We start from the raw sequence: 15,488 nt of genomic DNA, 5'->3' as shown, positions 1-15,488 counted from the left end.
TGGGTTACTGAATAAAGATGCATACACAGTTAAACATGGTGCCCAAAGGATCAAGAGAAACACATGATGCCAAATATGGGTTCAGTAAACCTGAAAACCTACTATTTGGTCCCCTTCAAGCTTGGGTAACCTTCCAGAGCATTTTATCCCCATTTTGTGGGAGAACCCACCCCCTACAGAGAAGGATATCCCCAAGTCCAAGTTTAGTCCTGCCAGATCCATAACTGTGAGAAATTTAGCTGGTCATACATAAAATAGCTGTAAACCATGTTAATGTAGGATGGTCACATGCTCTCCAATTGATGATTTGGTCACAAGTTGATTTTTTTAATATTCTAATGTATTATAACTGACAGTGTGAATACTCTTAGAATGTTTCTTGAACTACAGTTACTGTATTTCATTTGATCAGTAGTTAGTTCTGCTAATTACTTTAAGCTGTTTTGTCCTAACACTATAAATTGTAGAAACGATTCAAAGACAAATATTTTTTCTCTTTTGCAATGTTTTCTTTTTCTTTTTTACAAAAACCTGCAAAAACTTCAGAGGTTAGTTAATGATATTTAATCTCAAGATTTCAGTATTTTTAATTTTTTATATTAAAATTGTGTAATTTCACAAAGGCATTTAACAGAAAATTTAAAAATTTTTATGTTAAAATTGTGTATTTTCACAAAGGCATTTAACAGAAAATGAAGTCTGCAAAAATAATTTAACCAAGTGGGAGGTTAAAGGTTATAACTTTAGTTGGGTATGCTTCTACACGAGAATCTACTAATAATAAAGGATTTTCTCCTTGAATAAGTACCAAAAATTATTTAAACATTTAATTATAAAGGTAATTATTATTTTACATCACTTATTTTTCCAAAAGATAAGTTACATTAACATGTTAAAGTACTCTTTATTAAACATTTCTTTGAAAATCAAAACAAAAAATGAGCATATGAACTGAAACAATACATCAGTGGCTCTCTCAACATATCTTTACAGAAGTTAATAATATGTACAAAAAAAGATATTAAGACAATTTATACAATCATGGAAAGATGATAAATGAAACACATTTCACATTACATCTAAAGTCCACATGTTAACTGTTCACATGAGAATAAAATCCAACTCTGCACCAGGAAAAAATAAAAAAATTTGATAACTAACTTTATTCTCATTGTACTTATCTTCCATTCAACACTGAAATAGGCATCTCCAAGAGGCCTTGTAAACTCAGTTGTTTCAAGATATTTGAAGAGAGTCTCATAAGTATGTCTACGGATTATTTGTAATATATGGTATGATAATATAATTTAACTTCTGTAGTGCATGTTGGTGTACGGAAGACATTTTAATCTGGAAATAAACAACCTCATAATACGAAATTTCCTATTTTACTTTAATTGGACATTCAATGTTTTACTTTACAGCTTTTTCAGAAGAGTTCTACTAAAATATAAGCAGTAACTGCCAATATAAAGCTTGAAATGTTTAAATAATAAATATTAATTGAATATATCACTAAAACAATTTGAAACTTTGGACTGTCATTTAACGTTTCTGTGAAGCAGAATGTTAAACATCCAATGAAAGAAAGACAACAAAATTTGGTGTTATTAGGTCATTCATTTCCAGTATTAAAATGCAAGTAGCAATAACTGTACTGTTTGATAGATTGTTTAGGCAGAGTATTCATCAATAACTGTAGTCTTTAACAGAGATTTTTTTAGGTAACTACACAATTTGTTTATGGGTTACAATTGTAATACAAATGTCATTAAACTATACAGGAAAAGTCAAATCATATATTACATATTCTCTTTTAATGTTAGAACAAGATAAATCTCTTAAAAAAAAATTGTAAGTGACCCTTATTCTGTATATAAACTAACAATGTACTTTGTTTTGCACTTATGGTAACTTAAAGCTAACACTGTATCACTATAAATCATTATTTAATCTGAATTTAAGAAATTAATTAAAAGCATTTTCATGTAGCATCAGAGTAATGTTGCATCCTCAGATGAACAACTTAACATCAGTGTCAGGCTGTGTTTTTGTGCATTCACATTCCAGGATGAAAATCAAACCAAATGCAGTTAATAACATTTTCTTTAATATATTTATAAACAATTTAAATGAAATATAAATGTTTCCAGAGATATTTTCTGAAAGCTGCACAAAATGTCTTTGTAATTTACAACACAGATCCTCTCAACAGTAAGTTAACATACATAACTATTTTTTTAATTTGTTAATACTTTAGCAATATTATTATTATTATTATTAAAATATGCTTATTTGATTAAATTACATATTTTCAATATTAAAATAAAGTAACAATTTTTAAATAGCAATGTTTAAAGTTACAGAAAATAGATGTCTATTTCCATTACTAAAACCATAAACTCAAGAAGTTTAATGTTAAATAGATTTCTCAAACCGAATTTATCAAAATGGAAACTTCAGTTCAAGCCATATAATTTTTAACACATGAGGTGGAGGGGGATAAGAAAATGTTATCACATCACAAATTTTAAAATCAGTTTTAAGTCTCTTATCAAGTACTTCAGTTGATCACGAAAAGGATTTAACTCGGTCAGAGTAAGAATAACAAAATATTTCTATATACTCTCCAAGAACAACACAAAATGTTCTATAACAAAACTGATAATCTTTTAAAAATTTAGAAACTGGTATTTATTTTAAGCAAGATTGAGGCTATTTATTAAACTACAGTAAGCAATAGAGATTAACCTACATGGAGGTGTCTAAGAACTATAACAAGGTGATTAAAATATTTTTAATTCCACAAGTGATATCCAATAAAGAAACTTATGTTAATCACCACTTTGGTTTTCTTCTTATATGGTACATTTGAACTTCTCTACTTTGGAAAGTACTTTCATTGAAAAACACATTAATGCCAACATATCTTTGGAAATTATCAACTAATTGTTTCTAAATTTTCACTATTTATCACAACTATAATCAAAAGCTCCTTCTAATTAACTTGTAAAATAACACCGGAACATTGCTTTACAGATTTGTACTTGTTTTCAAATCACCTTAAAGTTGTAATGCAGTGTGGTTCCCAAAATCAAGTTTTGACTTCAGAAGTCCTCAGATATAAGATTAAACTAGGAAAACAGAAACGTTTAATGTACTTCAAATAATCTTAAATTTAAATTAATAAAGAATTAAACAGAAGTAATGCTGCAACAAAGAGAAAAATAAATTCCAGATACTAAAGATTAAAAAAAAACTCACAAGTGGCTTGTCTATTTTATCAAAAATATATAAAAGAACAGTAATTATAAAGATAGTAATAGTAAATAAGGAAAATATTATAACACTTCATATACTGTTAAGTAAACTGCTACTAAACATCCTAAATCAAGATAAAAGAAAATGTTATTCAAGAAATAATCTAGCACAAGTCAAAACTATGACAAAAATACTAATATAAAAATCTAGTGCATGTTTTAATAATTATTTTTTTAAAAATTAAGACTTCCACAAAATGAATCTAAATGCATAAACTCTTGAACAACAAACGTTAATACTGTTGTTCACCAACTGTTAATTGCACGACAAAGAAGACTTTCTGAAGCTAGTGGATAATGTTTTACAAATAGGAAAACTTAAGATTTTGGTTTTTGTATAGCACAGAAAGAATCATCAGTCTGAATAGCAAAATATAAAAAATCAAAAGACTCTTCTCAAGAAAGACAACAGGAAATGTTATTAAATTAATAATCTGTGTAGAGTATGCAACAAGTCAAAAAGCAGACCATTTATGTCTGATTAAAAAGTTGAATCAGAAAAAGTAAAATTCTGCACTTAGAAATATCCAAATTGACAATTTTAGTTAACTATTTTGTCATTAAAAGATATAAACCCACACCACATAAAATTCACATCAAAACAAGCAAAAACCTACAATTTTAAGCAATATCAGCTCACATTAGTCCAGTAACACTGATAGTAGAGACTGTTATGTAAAGGGTTATAAGTTGGCTTTTGAAATGAAATCTGAAGCTTTCAAATAAACACATAGTACATTTATAATACTTCATTTCACTGAAAAAATGCAAGGTTATTCAGCTTCTGAGCTAAATTTAAAACTCTGGTTTCCTTTATATCTCAGTGCAGTGAGCTTTTAAATGTGAGAGAAAAATGTAACAAATATAAAAAATTGAATATGAATCAACATAGATACGACTACCACTATTTTAGTAATTTCACAAAAACAATCTAAATTTTTCAGGACTTAGTAGTGACTTACCCTGCATTAGTCAGTAAGTCACATCAAGCAACCATCATTATCCACTACAAAAGAAAATGTAAAGAAATAAATGATAGTTATAAACATAGACTGAGGCAGTTATTTCCAACAGAGCTATAAAAAGGAGCCCTAAATTGTAATTTACATATCCACCAAAGAAGGTTTGAAACATTAAAGGGGTTTAGGACAAATTTTCAATGGGATGGGGGGGATACACCAACTATAAACATGTCCATTATCACCACTAAGGAAACAAATATTTTAAGTTTCAGATATGTATTAAAAATAATTCCCTCCATAAAGTTTTGAACTGATACAGAACACAAAAAAGGGCAGTTCTAGACTTGTGAACTCTAAGACACAGTAGCACTAAATATAAAACTTGTAGAAGTAACCAGGAAGAACTTGTTAATATGGCAGTGTCCCTATAATTAGTGATAAAAATAGTAAAGGTTCATAAAAAAATTAAGTAAACCTTGAAGCATTTAACCCTGAAATCTGAAAAATGAAATAGTCAACTAAAAATTTAAAGTAGGTTGAAACAACGAAATGCAAATTAAAACTCCATGATAATGATATAACCACTAGTCTAGCTAGTGGTAGCTAAGCAGTGTTATGATTACTATTCACTTTCAAGATTCAATACTAGCAAAAAACAGTGTTTTGATACCAGATTACTTTAATGTGTACAAAAAAAAAGGTTGAATTTTTTTACAAAAGTTGTGCATGGTTTTGGTACTACAAAAATAAGTCCTTCTGCATTAATTTTCACTCAACTCTTGTTTATGTTCAATTTTTTGCTTTTGTTTGCTATGATAGTATTAATATAGGAGTTTAGTTGACTTGCAAAGTTTGTCACATTTAATTTGAATGTAGTTTTTTAATAAACAATAATGTTTACATATTAATTTTATCCCTCAAGGAACAATTACAAATTAGCTAACATTTGTACAATACATTTCATGTGTATTATTTTTAAGTATTATTGTTAATTAATAAAAAAAAACTCCTTCTGGAGTCCTTATTTAAGTTTTGATAAGTAATATTTTTTTTCCATACTGTTATTATTGCCGATTTAAAAAAAAAAAGTAAACTAAACATAATAGAAAAACAGGTGTCATGACATTGCTGTGTAATCACAAAATCACCTAGAAGGTATTTAAATGAAAACAGTAAAAAAAAGTTCTACACAGAGAAACTGTTGATACATGTATTTAGTTTAGCAGAAATGTATTTAACTATGAAATAATGTCAGTAACAAAATTTCTCAACAAAAATTAACTGCATTTGTTCATACTTTTTAAAATATTTTTATTTATATACATTTTTCATAAACAGGATTAACTATGAAAAGCAGCTGCTTTAAGGTTGAAAAACGATCATTATCACTAACGTTTCTGGAATGCCAAGGATACAAACACAAGCACACAAATAAAAAAACACAGAAAAAAATCTATTAAACACCTTGAGGGGCTGAAATATGTAACATCACACAACTAACTGATAACACAGCAAGATACAAAAATTCATACAGTGAATTTCAAATAAAGAATGTATGAAAAATTGAGTTAAGTTTACTGTTCAGAAGGAATTTTTCATCTGTTGCTGTTATCACATTAAAATGTATTACTCTGATTACTGTTTTACCTAATATATAATGTAATGCTGATCACAATAAAAGTAGAAAATAATGTATTTAGGTAGAAATCACAACAAAATACAACAAAAACAGGTATTTAATTTAATATAGAAACTATTTTGACCCAACTACATCAGTTTTGTCAATGGTAATTTGTGTATAAAAACAGGTAAGCACTTGTTGCATGTAAATGAAAATTTACTGAGATGTTCTGGTTAAGTTTTACTGTAGATTGCATTAGCATTAAACAGAGATTTTGAAATTCATACATTACATATATGAATAGCATTTCAAATATACCATTATGCCATATCCAGTCAGCTAATAATTTATAGTATTGCACGAAAGGTATTCTGGTAAATGTAAAGGTAAACGTGCAAGAGAGAAGACAAATCACAGGTGATATTTTTAACTGATTTAAAATCTGCAATGGAAAAATTAAGAGTAATGTAAAATGAAATCTACAATCTAACAGATTTTCAGCAAAAATATCATGTATATGGGATCCCAACCATTTGTTAACTTTCAATATTCAAATATGACTAAAACATGTTTTTCCTGTAGGATTTTTCTGACATGAATTAATATTATCTAAAGAAATAATTATAAATGCATGTTTAGAAAACTTTAAGCAAATTCTTAGTAATTACAAAAAAAATAACCTGAAAAATTGAAATGAAAGCAAATATGATAATCTTTTCAACCCTACAAATAATGATGGGGTTGTGTGAAGACATTAAGTTTTTGAATAACTTTTTTCTAAATTACTTATGAACTAATGTTTGTAGGTTCATGAATTTGTTGATTATGAGAGCTTTTGCAATTAACTTGAGTAACAGAAATAATAATAATGTCAATATTGCAATTAATATCATTAATTACTGCTGCTGTTGTGCATTTTATATGGAAAATTAATCAGAATTATTTGTGAATATTACTTCATATATTAATCATCTTCTTCAAAGGCATATATTTTATGTTTGTGCTGTTTTTTTAAAAACTGTAGAAAACTGCAGATATTTTGTTTCATCATTGTAAAGCCACACAAACCAAAACAGAATACCGTACCTACAGAGACTAAATAATTTATATAATAAATTTACATATCCAGTCAAGTTTTGCTACAGTCAAAATGAACAATTGAATACATACAAATTAATAAGTTTTAACCAATAAAAATTATTTCTTTCTAAATTGAAGAGTTGATCTGTGGAATGCATTAGTATTAAAATCTTTGCTAACAAAACAGAATGACTACAAAATACGTTCTATCACGTATGAAAACATTTGTAACATTATTACATTATTAATTCAACAAAATGGAATATGAAATCACATTAACCAAGATTAGAAAACATTAAAGTAGAAACGTTATAATGACAAAATAAACCAGAGTACAAAATTTTTAGAATCAGTTAATTATTTCCATAGATGTTCTTGATATCAGAAAAATATGTAGGTTCAACAAGTTTCGATATATATGATAAAAAAAACAACCTATAACCCAAGTGTTTTGAAATCTGGACCTTTCTTTTTCAAGAACCTTTCGAAAGTGCTTGAGTTATAGGGTTTTTGTCATTTTGCATTTTACTTCCATAAATATACTTCCTCAACTGACATATACAATTAAATATACATTTTTACAATTTGTCATTATGTTTGTTTGTTTTTTTAATTTCGTGCAAAACTACACAAAGGCTATCTGCTCTAGCTGTTTCTAATATAGCAGTGTAAGACTAGAGAGAAGGCAGCTAGTCATCACCACCCATTGCCAACTCTTGGGCTACTCTTTCACCAACAAATATTGGGATTGTCCATCACATTATAATGTCCCCATGGTGTGACAGGGATTCAAACTCGCAACTCTCGGATTATGAGTTGAGTGCCTTAACCACCTGGCCATTTTCATTACGTACAACATCACAACTACATTTTGTTTAGAAAAAGGATAAAGTTAGACAATTCTTATTTATATTATTTGGCTATTTCTGAAAAATTTAATAACTGAAACATAAAAATGCAGCCTTTATTTGCAAAACAGAGTTTTAAATAAACACCAAAGCCAGTTTCTCAAAATTTTGTTTTCTCACCTAAAAAAAAAAAAAGTACAGCATGATATTCGATAAACAACGCAAGATGAATACATATGCATTGTTGGTCTTTTCCTCTTTAAAAAATCTGAAAAACTACAGTTGGGTCAAATTGGACTCTTATTTTGCAGACAAACTGGGATTGAAATATCAGCATTAAAAAATACGCGCCTTTGTCATACAAGGACCGAGATACAAAATACAACTGTGAAGTGCAAAAATCATCTACCAAAATCAATGACTTTTAACAATTAAAAAAAATTGCAGGGAGATGATTAATTATGGTAAACTTCAGACAATACAGCTCATATATATTTTGTTTGTTTGTTTTGGAATTTCGCACAAAGCTACTCGAGGGCTATCTGTGCTAGCCGTCCCTAATTTAGCAGTGTAAGACTAGAGGGAAGGCAGCTAGTCATCACCACCCACCGCCAACTCTTGGGCTACTCTTTTACCAACGAATAGTGGGATTGACCGTCACATTATACACTCCCACGGCTGGGAGGGCAAGCATGTTTAGCACGACGCGGGCGCGAACCCGCGACCCTCGGATTACGAGTCGCACGCCTTATGCGCTCGACCATGCCAGGCCTATATATATATATTTTGTACTGTGACTAGATAAATATATCCTTAAAAGCTTTTGGAAACTGAAAGAGAACAAAGCAAAATATTTTGATAAATAGTAACAAGAAAATAAACTGTGTGAAACACACTAGTAATAGTATAAATGTACAACTGATACAAAAAATATTCTAATTTTTCTTACTAAATACATATTCTCTAGGCCTATAAACTTTATACACTCCTGATTACATTAAGTCTTATATAAAATAGAAAAGCACCAGTTTCTTATAGTACAAGATACCCCAAAAGTCCACTGAAAGAAGACTGAAGCTCAGTAGCTCCTCAAACACCTGAAAAACATTTTGTACATCTAATTTGTTCTTGTAATTCCATTGCTTAAAATTCTGAAAAATGATACTGAACTCAAAAAGGGAAAATAATGGTCTGCAGGAAGAACAGTTATTGATGTGAAAAATAGTGTAATTTCAAATTCATTCATGTAAACAAAGTCCAATTTAAAGTTTTAAAAATACATTTTTTATTATTGTAAAGATGCTCTTAGAAATTTGTTATAATTATGCTAACATTTTGTTAACAGTTAGAAATGTGTATTCCAGTGTGCTGGAACTATTGGCCAACCTTGTTAAGAGTAATCTAAAATTAATGTAACTCCATGATTATGTAGATAACTGAAAGTACAATCTTATCATTTAATACCAATGACAAATAGTCTTTCTGCATGGCATAATTTTGATTTTTTTTTTTAAATACTTGAAACAATTTAAATGTAATTCAGGAGAACATTATAGTGTACTTATCACTTTATTTAAATTATATGGATAGAAAAAAATATCCTCGTTATACATCTGTTTGTTTCTTTCCTTTGTTTCTTGGTGGCAGAACTCTGCAGAATAGCCCACTACCAAAAATAATTTATGAGTAAAGAAAATTTGTTGAATTTAGTATAAAACTATTTGTAGTCTAGAGAGTACCTACATTTTTGACACATTTTCTTCATTTCAATCAGCTATTAAAAGATATACTATAAAGAAGCATGCTAATTATTATACGAATGTAATTCAATGAGTAAAATAGAAATATTAAAACAAAAACAACATATCAAAACACATCATGGTTGATAACAAACCCAATTAATTTTGTTGTTCTGGAAGACAATACAAGTAAATCTAAAATGAAAATATCTGGTTCTTTTTAAACTTGTTTTTATATAGCACTAGGCATACTTAGCTGTAACTTAAAGATCAGTCAAGCTAGTTTGATCATAACAGTTTAACTACAGTAAACAAGTATGGCCCAGCTTTACCAACAGAAGACAACAGCAATACACAGTTTAGTTAATTTGAGGTATTTCTCTTGAACATTAAAACTCAATGTAATATAAATTAGAAATTAATTTGAATAAATAAGTAATAAGCAATCTTCTACATATTAATATAACAATCAAATCTACTCTCAACAATATGGTAAACCATCAAGTTATTTTTCATCATTTTCAAAAAGTGGGAAAATAAAAATGAAAGTACAGTTGAAGTAAACTTCATGTAACTTTAAACACTTTACCATAAGTTATAAATAAATCAAGTTAAAAATTAAATTATGTTTACTGACAATCTCATAGCTTGAAAATATCACACGTACAACATTGCTCTCTACAGTTTTTTGTTTTATGTATAATACATATTTGCCCTATATAATACGAATACCTACACTGACAATCACAGCAAAACTTCAAAGGATGAATGCAACAATGTACAAGACATTTGAACCCAAATACCATCAGTCTTCAACACTGATTAGCTTACAAACCACAGTAACACATTAACACAACATACAGTTTGCTGTACCAGTTTTCTAATTCAAAACAATCAGCTTCCATTGCTGCTTCCACTTGACTTCAGACCAGAATGCATAATAGGAATAATCAAGTCATCCATGTTGGGTATTACCAATACTTTCTGTTGTTTAAAAAAAAAAAAAAAAAAAAAATTATATACACACAGGTTTATATATGTATGGACATACACTGCTGGCCAAAATCTTAAAGCCAATGAACATAAAGAAAAAACATGTGCATTTTGTGTTGTTAAGCTCAACCACTTATTCGAGTAGAGCTTCGAAAGATGAAATCAAGAAAAGGGAAAAGAAAAACAAATAGGGAAAATGTGAACACTATGAAATTAGCCTAAATACTAGCTGGTCAAAAGTTTAAGACCATACTAAAAAGAAGTCCTAAACAGGGTAGGAAATGCCCAACAAGAGATTTCAATAGTGAGTTGCACGGCCATCATTGCTAATAACTGCAAACATTTCCTTTGGCATGGTTGATATAAGCGTTTGCAGAAGGCTGGCTGGAATGCTATTCCAAGTGATGAAGATTGCTTTATGAAGATCATGCACTGTTTGGAATTGATGTCCATTTCTATAGACTTCCCTTGCTATCCACCCTAAACATTTTCAATGGGATTCAGTTCGGGCAAATAAGCTGGATGGTCCAAAAGAATCACGTTATTTACCATGAAAAAGTCGTTTGTCCTGCAGGCATTGTGGATTGCAGCATTGTCCTGCTGAAAGATCAAGTCATTTCCACACAAGCAAGGACCTTCAGTCAATAAGGATGCTCTCTCCAACATGGCAATGTAGCCAGCTGCTGTTTGACGCCCCTATATAACCTGAAGCTCCATTGTTCCATAGAAGGAGAAAGTACCCCAGATCATGATGGACCTCCACTGTGTCGTGTATAAAATGTCTCCGGTGGGATATCCTTATCGTGCCAGTAACGTTGGAAGCCATCTGAACCATCCACGTTAAATTTTTTCTCATCAGAGAACAAAACCTTCATCAACTTCTCTACGTTCCATGTTTGGTGCTTCTCAGCAAAGTTTAACCGAGCTGTTTCGTGGTGTGGAAGGAGGCGTGGCCTTTGAAGACGTTTACAGTTTTTAAAGCCTTTCCCTCGTAGATGCCGTCTAATTGTTCTTGAGCTGCATTTTGCATCCGGAAGGGCCTTAATCTGGTTCGACGATTGGCTGGTGTCTTGCCAGACAACCTGTTGAATCCTCCTGCTCAATGCCAGCAAAATTTTCTTGGGCCAACCACTTGAAATTCTCGTTCCGTATCCTTCAGGGTCTTTTAAGAAATTTGCAACAGCAGTTTTACTATGCCCAATCTCACCAATGATGGCATGTTTAGAGAGACCTTGGTTTTTGCAGCTCGAGAACTCTGCCATGTCCAAACTGTCAACTTTTTAGCCTTTACCATGTTTTTACCCAATGTAACACAGGAGATGTTAGCAATGCTAATGCTTGAACACAAATTACTAAATTTCGTTACGTGTTTACCGATTAACACTTCGTTTCAGTATGGTCTTAAACTTTTGACCAGCTAGTATTTAGGCTAATTTCATAGTGTTCACATTTTCCCTATTAAATGCTAAAAAAGTTTTTTATTTTTCCTTTTCTTATTTTCATCTTTCGAAGCTCTACTCAAACAAGTGGTTAGGTCTAATAACGCAAAATGTATATATCCAAAGCAATATGAAGTCTGAAATATATTTTTTATTTATATTTCTTGGTTTCAATAGGTTCATAGCACATTTGTATTTTTAACACAGGTCTTCAGCCAGCATAAATAAAAACAATACATAATAAGTAACTTTTAATTATGTATACACACATTAAATAAAGCCCATAGACAATAAAAAGTTCTAAACCTAAAAAAAAAAAAATATTATATATATATATATATATATTTCATCATGACTAAACTTTGCATCATGCATGTAAACAACATTTATATCAAAACTCAAATTATATTTAAACATCATACTTAATCAGTAGTCAAAACTGATTATTTAAATAACAATAATTTACTGTTTTTTGAGATACAAAAAGAAATATGTGAAAGAAATGGATGTAAAATTAAAAAAAAAGCAATTACTACAGCAAAATTACATACAAATATTAGAAAACTTTATATTTTATCATCATATGCACTTATCCACAGATTATATTTGACGTTCATTAAAATTACAAATTCTGTTATCAGAAGATACACTACACTATAATGTATGGTCTATATTCTATTACCTTAAGGGGACTGCATTTAAATATCAAAAGATTATACCTGGTGTACATAGACTCACTGACCAAGTAATCTGTAAATCAAACTCTATATCTGAATAAATAAAAGCTAATTATTTTCTATTTTTCTTGCAGTAAAAATCACCTTACACTCAAGACATCCATAATAAAGGTTTCATAGATTCACAGGCAATCTTTAGTAAAAATATTTCTTTAAGACAACATACTTTTGGTATGCCCAAAAGCAGGATGCTTGGCAGAGAATGAAACAATAACCTGGACACCAGTTATAGAATTTGTTTCTTATCTTTCACTTATAGCACAAAGCATCTTTTTTTTGTTAGATTCTTTTTCTTTAAGGTACGAGATATGGAAAATAATTTTTTGGTTGTCTACTTGACTTTGCTGATCTCTACACAATCAAACTCTTCAAATGTATCCATGGGCAGAAAACTGTGCAGTTCTTGAATATGGTTCCTAGCCACATATGACTACAATCAACATGGTAAAGAAGACTTGCAGAAACTTGCCACTAAAATGTTTTTTTTTCAGTTCTTGCATCATCATCTCCTTAAAATATCTTGTCAATCAACTCTTTGAGTTTCCAATAACCTTTACCCTCTGAAGTAAATTTAATTTGAAAAATTTAGTTGTTTTCCATTTACTTTGAAACTCTTAGTCTGTGTGATGAGTGTTCTTTACTTAGACCAACAAAGCTTGCTTGCAAAGTATATTTGGTAGACCATGTCATGGTTGTGAATGTGTGTTAGCACATTTCAAAAGATATTTAAAAACTTCTAATTTAAGAAGGAGGAATAGGCAGGTGTGGTTTGGCCTAACTAGACACCAAGAAAAACCCTGTCAGCTCCTGTGGTAAAGTACATAGCTTTTCACTCAGTAAAATTTTAGAGTCTAGTCCATTCCTGTAAATATGGATTATTCAAAAAAAAAAATACAGAAAACACAGGAAGCTTAAAGTGAAAATGTAATTGAAAAAATAGTAAAAAAAACAAAACTTAAGGTTTGAAACATAGTGTTGATATTTCCTCAAACTACAAATTCCTATTTTGACTATGTCTTAAAAACTGTAATATTAAATAATAAAAAAGAAATGAGCAATCCTTATTATGAACAACTACCATGGATCATGATACAACAAGAGAAAAAGTTCCATCAAATAATGTAATAAAGGAAAACCAAGTTTTGATCAAAATACTATTCAAATAGTCGATAAAAACTTTAATTTGTTTAATATTTTAAAGCTTAGTTTTGAAAAGTCTGAAAAAATTTATATAACCAATTGAACACACATTCCACTAGCACTTGAAAAAAATTATTTAAGAGTGAAATAATGCAAAAATTTATTATGTTTTAAAACTAAATCACACTTCATGTTTATGTACATAATATAACAAACTTGCTGATTGAGTACATCATAAGACAAATTATACATCTACACATGTAAAAGCTAATGTATTTTGTATTTATCCTCCCTTCTAAAAATTATCTTTCATTTAGAGTGTCACAATAAAGGTTTCATCAATGCACATACAAATCTTTAGTAAATACATTTTATTATAAAATATCCTATTCTTTTATATTTATTTAAAAAGTGCTGAATTTTGTGAAGACATGTTTAGAACATTCAGAGTTAAGGTTACATGGTGGTTACAAGGTTGGTCAAAATGACTGAGCCTGTATATGAATTAAATGAGTAATTTTAATACAAGATAGATTATTCTCCATTCAGTATTTTTTTTCTTTCTTAGCTATAATGATTGACTTTGTGTATAAATTATATCTAATACAACTTTTGATTTATATAGTTACCCAGCAATGTGCCTTCGTTTGGTCTACTTTATGACAGAGTGCTTGGTAGAGATTGAAACAGCAACTGGACACCAGTTATGCAATTCTTTTGTCTTCCTTCCCATATAACACACAATGCTTCTTGTTGTTTTTTCTTTCAGGTATAAGATAAGGAAATAATTTTCAGGTAATCTATTTGAATTTGTTGATCTGGATGATTTGTCATCATTAAGAACAAAGTACACACTAAACTATGAGATGCACCCACCACAAGTATTGAAATTCAGTTTTTAGCATTATATGCCTTCAGATTTACCACCGAGTTAATAAGGGGGTGATCCAGATAGGCATCCAGGAATTGGTGTTTCATACTTTCTCGATTCATGAGAAATTTTTCATTTTCATATGGCCATGTTTAGAGACAGTTGTAAAAGGAGTTACAATTCATGATGTATTTCAGAATAAACATTAAGCTGCATGCTATCTATGAGTAAACAAAGAGATCCCATAAATAGTATTACGAGTTAGAATTATATTATATACACATCACTTGAAACCTGGGAGTGTCTCTTCATGATGTATGTGTATACATAAAACCTGTTTACTTGAGGGGTTAAGAAATAGTTAAACATATGTACATTTCACTCACCTGAAACTCTGAGGCCAATTTCTTTTCAATCCATTCAGTAATATGTCCAATATTAACTATTTTTTCACCTAACTTGGGTTTTGCTGTTATAGATAACTTTGGATTATCACGGAAACCATACCTGAAATTAAATAAAGAGTATAATATTGAAAATATTTTGTGAACTTTTCAGCTTCAAGTACACAAAAACAGATGTAAAACAATACTGCAAGTTGCATCAGTAGAACAAAACATAAATGTATCAATACATTACGTGTCACGAAAAACTATAAAAATATTATACTTCAGATCAACTGATCGCTATCTTTACCAGCTGTTGTTTTTACAATCATACAACAGAGATACAAGGTTC

The 15,488-nt window shown here is 29.7% G+C and overlaps 1 protein-coding gene across 5 annotated transcripts in view; it reads right to left on the bottom strand.

The window, feature by feature from the left end:
* Window positions 1-1,800: 1,800 nt before the first annotated feature.
* LOC143224906 (testis-expressed protein 2-like) overlaps window positions 1,801-15,488 on the bottom strand; it is a 37,642-nt gene continuing 23,954 nt past the window's right edge. For 4 of the 5 annotated variants that reach the window (XM_076453367.1, XM_076453368.1, XM_076453369.1 and 1 more), the window contains exons 8-9: window positions 15,137-15,257; window positions 10,315-10,554 (exon numbers count right to left, since the gene is read on the bottom strand). In XM_076453367.1, coding sequence (XP_076309482.1) covers window positions 10,465-10,554; window positions 15,137-15,257 — 211 coding nt within the window. In that variant the 3' untranslated portion in view covers window positions 10,315-10,464. Of the gene's footprint in view, window positions 3,135-4,282; window positions 4,327-10,314; window positions 10,555-15,136; window positions 15,258-15,488 lie in introns of those variants that run through there. The other variant, XR_013013508.1, reaches the window with a different exon arrangement.

Source organism: Tachypleus tridentatus, chromosome 9, assembly GCF_004210375.1.
Source record: "Tachypleus tridentatus isolate NWPU-2018 chromosome 9, ASM421037v1, whole genome shotgun sequence".
NCBI classification, from domain to species: domain Eukaryota; kingdom Metazoa; phylum Arthropoda; class Merostomata; order Xiphosura; family Limulidae; genus Tachypleus; species Tachypleus tridentatus.
This window is presented reverse-complemented; position numbering and strand designations above follow the sequence as displayed.